Source organism: Austrofundulus limnaeus, unplaced genomic scaffold (genome assembly GCF_001266775.1).
Source record: "Austrofundulus limnaeus strain Quisiro unplaced genomic scaffold, Austrofundulus_limnaeus-1.0 Scaffold39, whole genome shotgun sequence".
Taxonomy (NCBI): Eukaryota; Metazoa; Chordata; class Actinopteri; order Cyprinodontiformes; family Rivulidae; genus Austrofundulus; species Austrofundulus limnaeus.
Genome location: NW_013952441.1, coordinates 288,766 through 299,155, shown reverse-complemented (window position 1 = coordinate 299,155; position 10,390 = coordinate 288,766). Strand labels below are relative to the sequence as shown.

At 39.0% G+C, this 10,390-nt stretch overlaps 1 protein-coding gene across 1 annotated transcript in view; it reads left to right on the top strand.

Annotated features, from left to right (window-relative positions):
* The window catches only part of LOC106516568 (SPARC (osteonectin), cwcv and kazal like domains proteoglycan 2), a gene marked incomplete at its 3' end in the record, with an annotated part of 45,357 nt that overhangs the window by 31,639 nt on the left and 3,328 nt on the right, over window positions 1-10,390 (top strand). The window contains 3 exon segments of the mRNA XM_014006983.1: window positions 1,565-1,679; window positions 7,784-7,883; window positions 8,433-8,541. Coding sequence (XP_013862437.1) covers window positions 1,565-1,679; window positions 7,784-7,883; window positions 8,433-8,541 — 324 coding nt within the window.

Sequence of the window (10,390 nt, the reverse complement as noted above, 5' to 3'; positions counted from 1 at the left end):
ACCACACACACACACACACAAACACACACGCACCACCCATGACTCCTGCAGGCTCTCGGCAGCAACAAAGCAAACAATGGATGAAACTGAAAGTGAAACTGAAACTGTCTGCTGAGCTCCTAACATTACTTCTCACTCAGTGAAGCTCTTTTCAGATTCAAAATACCTTTGAGGAAATGTATTTTCAAATGCCAAGGGAAATGCATCATGGGGCGTGTGCGAAGAACCCCCCACCCCCACCCCCGCGTGAGCTGAAATGGGCGGGACAGAAGCGGAAGGTGGTTCTTAAAGAGACAGAGGGCAATTTCAAGGCGTTTAGAAGAGGAAGTGATGAGAAGATGTTTATACATAAAAACAGCATTTTAATAACAACTAAAGGTGACATAGATACTTTATTATAGTATAGTATTTAAATGTATGCCTGAGAAACACATAATATTGCCCCTTTAAAGCAACTTAAGCTCAGGGTCAGAACAATTATTATTTTTCTCTTTTTTAATTAGTTCATTTTGTTGTATTAAATTATAAATTTTAAGTTTACCTTTGATAGAAAACTATTTTATATTAAACTGAGTGCCGTAAAGGTTCACTGTTCTCTTCTACCTTTCTCTTTAAAGTATCACGTAGTCACCAGATTTGCAGGAACCTGGCTGTCAGCCACCGTGTTGACTGTAAAGCAGCTGCTGAGAGCTGACTCAGGATTTCACAGCTTAAGTTTCTCTCAGCACCTAAACTCACCCTTAAATTTATCTGATCTTTTTTATTTTATGTGAAGAGAAAGGCGGCAAATGGACTGAGAAGGTGCGACATCCACTTCTCAACTGACCGTCGGCTGCGAGGAAGGTGGGGGGACGTGGTGCTATTTCCATCTCAGTCGATCGGCGTGAAAAGAGGCTGGCATTGAACCGCTCAACTTTCTGGAGATGGGGCCGGGGAGATTGAAGGAGAGAAGGGGAGACGTGTAACAGGAAGAAAGGAGGGGATGCGTGAGGCTAAGATGGAGTGGGTGTTTCTGTGTGAGCGAGGGGAGGAGGGAGGAGGGACAGTGATGGGTTGACATGAAGGAAGTGAGATGTGGCAAGTGGAGAGGAGAAGATGCTCAATCAGTGCTGTCAGGTTTCCTTCCAGTCAGAGACAACTGCTGCTGCTGAGGATGATGTGCTGCTTCACTAATGACAGCGAGGCGTCACTTCTTTTTGGCAGTTCAGACAATTGACTCATTTGTGCACCACAGCCAGAATGATTTTTCCCCGCACTGTTCATGATGTTTATTGCGTATGCTCGTTTAAATGATTTTTGTGCGACTGGAAGATGATTTCAGATTGTGTAATTGCACAGAACTTGATCAAACAGAGCGAGAAAACAGCATCAACAATAAAAAAGTACCTCTCTTGCTTTTTGCAGCTTCGCAATCAATCTGTCGAACATACGTGTTTCTTCGTCAGGAGGAACAAAAACAGAGCGAGAAGCTCGAAATGACGAAAATAGAGATAGCAAAGCGAAACCTCTCAGGTGTGATTGACAGCTCGGCTCTGACGAAGCTGGTTCTGCCGTGTGTTCACAGCTGTCGACACCACCAAGGACCCGTGCCAGAATGTGAAGTGCAGCCGGCACAAGGTGTGCGTCGCTCAGGGCTACCAGAGGGCCACGTGTATCAATCGCAAGAAACTGGAGCAAAGGTAGGAGGTTTCAGTCCGTAAATCACAACGTGCCTTGATTAATAGTTGAACAAAGATGCTGAGGGCAAATGGACCTGATGGATATTCCTGTGAGAAGGATTAGTCAGGGAGAAAAGCTGTGCAAAGTCTGGGAGAGTGTTGACTTCAGAGTGTCTTTAGCTCTACCTGCATTTACTTACAAATGCAGTTATTTTCTCCTATTTTTTTCTATCTACTGGTATTATATATATTTTTCTATATTTTGAAGGAACACACTATTTAAAGCTAAAGTTAGCAGTTATATTTTGTTGCTATTATCCTGTTTTCATGGTAATAAAGTAGGTTACACTACATTGGCAAACCAAGAAGATAGTGGCTAACAGCCATTATGTGTGTATGTGCAATTTGGGTTTGGTAGATTATTTCTTTGTTGTAACAATGTTTCTTAGCAATAAATCATATACCTTTGGAAAGCCTGTTAATTGCCCTTTTAAATGGTGCAACATATGTAAGGAGCATGCATTTGTGGGATAAGCAGTAGAGCTGCGTATGTTGGGCACATAAAAAAATCCCTGCGGTAAACCTAGCCTCCAAGCCGCAGCTCCAGCACTCAATTGGCTTTGTTGTGCACACAAACGCTGTGCTTTACGGTAATCACGCTTGCGACACTTGCAAGGTGCTTTCAAAATAAAAGCTGAAGCTGAAACTGACTCGAAGTCGCAATTGAACCAACAAAACTACTAGTGTTTCCACAAAAATTTAACAACCCTCCACCCCATATCCAGAGACCTGTAAATGTGTGTTGGCAAAAAAATAAATAAAAAATAGGATTCAATTAATTAAAGACAGCTGTTCATCTGCCTCCATCTCACCCAATCCCCTTCCTCCACTACTGTTATAACCGTCTCTGACAACTAGCTATTTAGTTGCAATAAAGACAGCAACTTAAGGGCAGAGAAATTTATAATGTAAGTATTGGGAGTGCCATTATTTTGAAATGCTATGTCGGAAGTTGCTCAGAAATGTTGAGGAACATCTGGAGGCCTTCTAGAGTCAGTCTTAAGTGAGACCAGTCTCTGATAACTAGCCATTTAGTTGCAATAAAGACAGCAACTTAGGGGAACCATAATTGTATGTCAGTATTGGGAGTGCCATTATTTTGAAATGCTACATCAGAAATGGCTCAGAAATGTTTAGGAACATCTGGAGGTCTTCTAGAGTAAACCTGAAGTGAGACCAGTCTCTGACACCTTGCTGTTTAGTTGCAATAAAGACAGCAACTTAGGGGAACATTAAAGGTACTATGTCAATAATGGGGCTGCTTTTATTTTTGAAATGCTACATCAGAAGTTGCTCAGAATTGTTGAGGAACATCTGGAGGCTTTCTAGAGTCAAGCTGAAGTGAGACCAGTCTCTGACAGCTAGCTGTTTAGTTGCAATAATGACAGCAATTTAAGAAGAAAAAGAATGACAATGAACACTTTCCAAGGGCTTTTATTTTGAAATGCAACACCAGTCGGTAGCTTCTGTTGGTTACCAATATCTGGACGTTTTCTTATGTCAGCCTAATGTGTGACTTGTTTCCTGAAAAAAGCAATTTGTATTTTTTTGACATTGTATTTAAGGAATGAATTAATACAAAAAACTGTGGTAAAAGTAAAAATAGAATTAATCTTAATTTAATTTCATAACATTAGTGGAGGAAGGGGATAGGGTGAGATGAAGGCAGAAGATCAGCTTTTCTAATTAGCCGAATCCTAATTTTTTTTCCCAACACACATTTACAGGTCTCTGGATATGTGGGGGGGGGGGGGGTATTTGTGGAAACACTAGGGGTTTTGTTGGTTCAATTATGGCTTTGAGTCAGTTTCAGCTTCAGCTTTTATTTTGAAAGCACCTTGCAAGCGTAGCAAGCGATTATCGTAATGTACAGCATTTGTGTGCACAACAAAGCTGATTGAGTGCTGACTCTGCGGCTTGGAGGCTAGGTTTACCGCAGTAAATAAACCTTCTCTGCCATTGCCAAACAGGTTTATTTTGCTGTTGCTGTTGACTTTTGTTTTGAGCCTCTGGTAATCCCAGGTGCTGCCAATCAGGTGCTCACTCTATGATTTATTGCCAAGAAGCGTTGTTACAACAAAGAAATAATCTACCAAACACACATTTCCTTACTCTTTCTGTGAGGTTTATACACTTAAAGGTTATTTGGAATTAGAATCTGCAGTGATATCCACTTTATTACCATAAAACGAGAAGTTAGCAAGATCATATCGCTGCTAACTTTAGCTTTAAATGACCTTTTCAAGATTTCTGAAATAGCAGTTTATACCAGCATTAAATCATCTGCAAAGATATACTGTTTGTCTTGAACAATAATATTTTTAAAGCATTTTGGGGGCTTTGATTTGGTTTTGAAACTTGATTTCTTATATTAACAAAAGGACTAGTATTTCTTGATATAAATGAATACAACAATGTATGCCTGAATTTTAGACTGAAATCAATTTATGTAGTGAAAGAATAAAGTCAAACCCTGAAAATAATATTCTGCACAAAGTCAGAAAGTCAATCAAGCGACCAATCAAATAGCTCCTGCTGTTGAATAGAATCATATTTTTTTGTTTTTGTTTTTTCTTTAGAGAAAAGGGAACAAAACTACCTGTCACTGCTGTCAGAAAACACTGAACTATTTAGCAGGCGAGGGCAGATCAGGCGTGACAGCTATTGCCTTTGGATTGTTGAAGTGTGGAAAACATTAAGCATTGAGCGCGTGTGCCCGCGGTGTGTTAACGGGTTAGTTTGAGTTTTTTATGGAAGCAAAGAGATTTTTGTAAAAACACCCAGTGATGAACTGATTTGTGACCTATTATCAAGAACAAAAACTAGCAAAACTCCCAAATACCCATATTTCTGTGGACTTAAGATCTTAGTCTGGCAGTTTTAAGAACAAACAGGAATAAATTATTGCGTGTAAAATTGCCATATCCAAGGATATGGATCTGCTTAAATATGAATAAATAAACTTCTACTTTAAACAAACAGAACACCACTATAAAGGGGAAAAAATCAAAGGTAAACTGTAAACACTGAAGTGCTTTTATCTGTGCATAATGAGGAAAAGTTATGGAAATGTGTCTATGTCGGCTCCAGGTATAAAAGTATTTTTTAATTTAAAACTAAATGTAATTTAAATTTAAAAAATTGAGTGCTTTTTAATGCTTGGTGAAACTTTGAATGTTTAAACACAGTTAGTGCTGCTTGATAGAGACACAAATCGAAGCCTTGCTTTTCTCAAAATTGATGAAGATTTTAACATTTTAACCTGTTAATTTTGAATGAAATGCATTGACTGAATGTTAAAAAAAAACTTGTATTTGTTCTGTGTTGGACTGATTTAGTGAAAGCATCATTACAAAGAGGTGAAGCAGCCCAAAACATTGTCCATCCTGTTTTTTTTTAATCCATTTTTCATAATAGTCGCAAGAAATTGTGATTAAGAGTCATTTATAAAAAGAAAAACGCTCAGCACTCCTTTGTGTGTGTGAGTGCTGCAGGATGAAGAAAACTTAAGCTAACACGGTGTGCACAATCTATAAAATTGATTTCGAACACTTTTCACAACATGAATGAAATAAATTGCAGAACACAATGTGGAAAAGGCACAGATAACTGCCTTCTAAGGACAGAAACATCTAATTCAATTGTTAATGGCAAAATTATACATAAACATCTTGCACTATTTTTTGGCACTCAGAATATATTTTTGGTATACGACCACACCACAATTTAGCTAATTATTAAAAAAAACTATATTCTGTGTATGTTCAGTTGACTGTGGCAGCCATGTTGAACTGAGTTCAAAAGATAATCAGTTTTAGATCTATATCCAGTCATTAATTTATGAGAGTTTCATTAAAATCTGTGCTGTTGTTTAAGAGACAGTTACAGACATTGTCGAAAACATTATTGTCCACCTTTGTCTTTGGTCGGTGGGTGGTAAAAGTAATGGATGCTGAAAGGAAGACAGGTATATGTGTTTTTTTTAATCGCACATTATTGTGTTTATGTTCCCCTCCTCACAAAACCTCTTTACATTTTTGTTGCAAACACGAGCGTGAAGCATTTATCTGCCCCCCTGCGCTCATTTACTTCACCGCGAACGAAAAACAAATGAGCAGGGCGGCTGTCTGAAACGAATTAATGGCGTGAATTATTACCACGTGAAGAGTCTATCTGCTGCGACAGGCGCTGATCTCTTTCCAATAAAGTGCTTCATTTACAGAGTTACTGCAGAGATGAGAGGGACTGCATCAAACGGTCGCTAATACGCAGGAACACAACCGTGCCGGATCACGGCAGCACTGGGAGCCTGATGTTCGCCACGTCAGTGTGCGCGGGGAAAAGTCCGATAAAAGCAGCTTGGTTTGTGTTCCATTTTGCGAGATGTAATAAAAAAGCAGTTAGGGAAGATGTGGTCGCCTCATAATCTGGTGAATATTAGATCTGTTCGTCCAGATTACGAAAATATTTTCTCATTTATATTTAGTTTTCGTTCCTCACTCAAATAATAAATAAATAAATAATCCAACGTTGGCCTCAAAATGAACTTTAGTTTGTTCTCAGTGTTTCAAAATGTCACAGCCCCACCCCCGTCAACTAAAGGTTACTGTTTTCACATCTGCAGCTGAGATTGTCTATGAGTTATGCGACTCAAAATTGCGGGAAAACTTAAGGCCCCAGCGTACTCGATCCAAAGCCGAGCAGTCGTCACATGGTGTTTTTGCATAGCCCATGAGATACGCTGTTCCAAGCTCCTCCCACTCCTCCCGCTGCTGTACGTCACAGCGTGGGGTTTCCTACCGCTTTTCCGTCTGTGAGTTTTGGTCCATTTAAATATCTTTATAAGCTATAAAACTATCCATGTTGTTTGAACACACGACAGCCAGCTTCTGGAAGCAAAATAGTTGAAGCAAAATTGTTGTCTTCTCTGGCATGAACAAACACGCCCACAAACTTCTGACCAATCACACAAAACTTGGTGTGTTCCCTGTGAGAAATATTTTGGCTCGACCCTTATGTCAAGAGGAAGCGGCTGAGGCTGCTCTGCGAACAAAAACACCATTTTCTAACTGCAAAAATTTACGCTGATTTTGCAGTTTTTTTGATGGAGTATGTAGTAGCCTAAGAAATTTTCCTACGAGTTCACGACTAAGCGACCAGCTAGCCATTAGGTCGCGTTTAGAGCAACTGTATAAAGATGGTATTCTTGGTTGTGCACATTATTTTGTTGCTCACCTCCACCCTCCTCGGATCCACCTTGGATCACTTTGTACCCATCTTGGCAGTTTTCCTGCTTCTATGAAGATTTTGACCAATAATTTAGACGTCTGTTTAACCTACAGTTTAATGCTCACTGTAAGCATTTGACTCAAAACTTTCATGAAAACTTTGGCCTTTCAGCATATTTTGTTGACAACACCTACAAGTTATGACAAATATTAAGTCTTTAAAAGGCGTTTTTGATTGGTTTCTATTAACTGCAGCATAGTTTCTCAAAACCTCCCAGATTCAGGGTGTTTGGCATAAAAATGTAAGCCATATCTCATTTTCAAGGTTTAGTCAGAGGTTTTGTTTGTCCAAACTGAATCCAAACCCACCAACTCAATATGACATTTCAAGCCCCGCAGCAAAACTGGTCTGCACAGTAAATCCTGTAGTTGCGAGCAACGTGATGGAATATAAGACAAAGATCTGTTGACATACTCACAACAGTCACGCGATAAATGTGTTGAGCCACGTCTGAGATATTTCAAGGTTTGAAGGGATTGTTTTGATCCATCTATCCATCCATTTAGGGAAAAGATTAAATCGGATTCCTGACAGATAACAAATTTCAAAGCGCCATTCAAATCAGGATGTTTCTGCACGTGTTGCACACAGCCAGCGTGAAGCAGACCTGAGAAGAAATGCCTCACTTGAGCTGTTACTTAAAAACGTTCGAGTGAGTAAACAGCAGAAACAGAAAAAAAAACAGTTATTTTTACTGCAACACAGAAACAGAAATCAGATATCTGTGAACATGGATGTTAGAAAACCTTTGTCGTTTTTTTTCCTGTCATGTTCAGAGTCAAACAGCCAGAGCTTCATGAAAGCAGCTGCAAGCCTTGTTCTGCAGCTGTTTCTTCACCTGTGTGTGGCTCAGATGGACATAACTACGCTTCAGAGGTAAAAAAAAATATATATATATATATACAGTATATTGCACTGTCTTCCCTTTGAATGCACTCTCTTTACCTTTTTCCTTGATTTTTTCCCCCTTTGTTTGACCACTGAAGTGTTTTACTGTAAAACCCCAGAGAAAGAACTGTGAGTGGACGTGTCATCGTTTTAAATAACGGGAGAGGAGACCAGTCAAGTCCAGTTTCCTGCTGCGCTGACATATACGTGGGCGCAGCAGGGCAGCAGTTCATCACTGCTCACAGGAGGACAAGGAGGGGAAAAAAAGGCTCAGCGTGGCCTTATGATTAATGACTGACGTTGTGCTCAGCGCGGCATCGCTGCAGACGGGCTCCAGCCAGAACTTTATTGATTTATGTGTAGTTTTTTTTAATTTTGACCTTGCATGAAAAGACAAGCGGAAGATGACAGCTCATTCTGGCTGCCCCCCTTTTTTTGAAGTGCAGCGTCTCGTCTGAATGAGCAATCTTTTTTTTTTTTTGCCTGCGATCACCCTCATAAATATTTGAACTGTGTTCGTGCCTTTCTCTCTGACAGTGTAAGTTGGAGCAGCAGGCTTGCCTCACAGGCAAAGACGTGAGGATCATGTGTGCTGGATTTTGTCCCTGCACCTCTGGCCCTGTTACAAGTACTGACATAAAACATGGCAAGTTCCTTTCTTTACCCATTTTATGCATGTATCTTAAATTTGTCACTCATTTTCCCCTGTCTGTCACCATTAAAGGAGTTCARTTTATTTAGATATTCACTGGAATGRTTATAAACCATCAATATCTTACCTGTTGTTGATAGCTTTTTGAATGGCCTCAACTTGGAGAAACAGATTTGAGATCTGGCCAGACTGCGAGCTAATGGCGATTTCCAGCAGTAGAAAGATAAAAAGAAAAGCCTCTGCTAACTAATCTCAAAAATTAATCAGTCCCAAAGTTTACTGATACTTTTAGTTGTTTCCACTTGTCTCAGGATTGAATATGTGCATCAAGCTGCTTGGAGATGGTCTTATAACCTTTACCTTTAACATGTTTGTCTATAATTTTCTTTCTAATCTCCTGGGATAATTTTCTCCTCAGCCTCCTGTGATCCATATTCAGTGTGCAGGGTTCCAGTTTGTGTGCAGTTTGTGAATTTGAAAAAATGATTTCAAGGCCCTGGAAAGTTTGTGAAAACAGCCAAAAAATACACTTGTCCTTGAAAGTCCTTGAATGTTTTTTGAGGATTGAAGTTCTCTATTCACACAACTTATTTTTATCATCTGTAAATAAATAAATAAATAAAAATAAAAATAATGTGCTGGGCATAGATTAAGAATTTTAATCGCCATTAATGTTTTTTTTATTTTTTTTTATTTTTATTTTTTTAGAAATGATCACTCAACTATGGCTGAATGTGTACTTTGTGTGTTGTAATACATGTGTGACACACTATGTACATTTTTCTTTTTTCTTTTAAACATCTTATTACTTAATGCATTTTTTTTCCTGACAACAGGGGCCTCATCTATCTTTCACTCCTCATAATACTCATTTGGAATGATAATAACGCATTAATGTGCCCAGCACTAAAAAAAAATACATAAATAAAATAAAAAATTACATTTGTTGCAGTGGATAATTCAGGATTACTGTAAACTGACGTGGCTTTCAACAAATAATGTGAGCCATAGTCATAGTTTTATCCAATCAGAGCAGAGTAGGGCGAGTCAGGTGAAGCACCACAGCTCCTCCTGTCCTCACCGAGCATCAGGACATGTTCACATCCCCTCCTCCCAAAGTGAGCTGCCCAACCTCCCAGGACATAATTACATGTCCATGTATTGTAGATATGAATGTAGGGTAAACATTTAATCCATTTTCTTTCATTGATTCTGACTCAACAACTTCTATGTTGTTCAGTTTTTCATTGAATTTACATAGTAAACCTGTTCATTGGTAACATTCTGCAGTAGCAGTGKGTAATTGTCTGCTGGTGTCGTTCTTGAATTTGATGAAATTGGTACTGTAAAGTCCTTGAAAGGTCCTTGAATTTGATGTTGACCAAGGTGTGGGAACTCCATGTCACCAAACAGCACAGTGACTACTTGTCCTCCTTTAAATAGGCAGATAGACAGATTACAGTTAGAGAACACCTTAGTTTAACAAGTCCCTATGGTCAAATTATTTTCAAAATTTTCTAACGGTACCATCATATTTGTCCAGGCCTCTTTCACTTGTTTGACTTTTAAGATGATGATGTTGATCCACATTTCTAAATTAATGTGGGATTTTCATTGGTTAATTTTCAACAAATTCTTATTTATTATTATTTTTGTCAGTTTCAAGTTATTTCAGTGACCATTGTGTGTTTTGGGGTCATTAACAGAGGGGTACCAACAACCGTGTCCATGTGTGTATCTTTGCAAAGTAACGGATTGGTGTTGAAATGAGAAAACAGTGACTGCAGTGTCAGACAAAAGTGTACAAGCTTAATTACTAGCCTAGCTTGGATGAAATCTACCC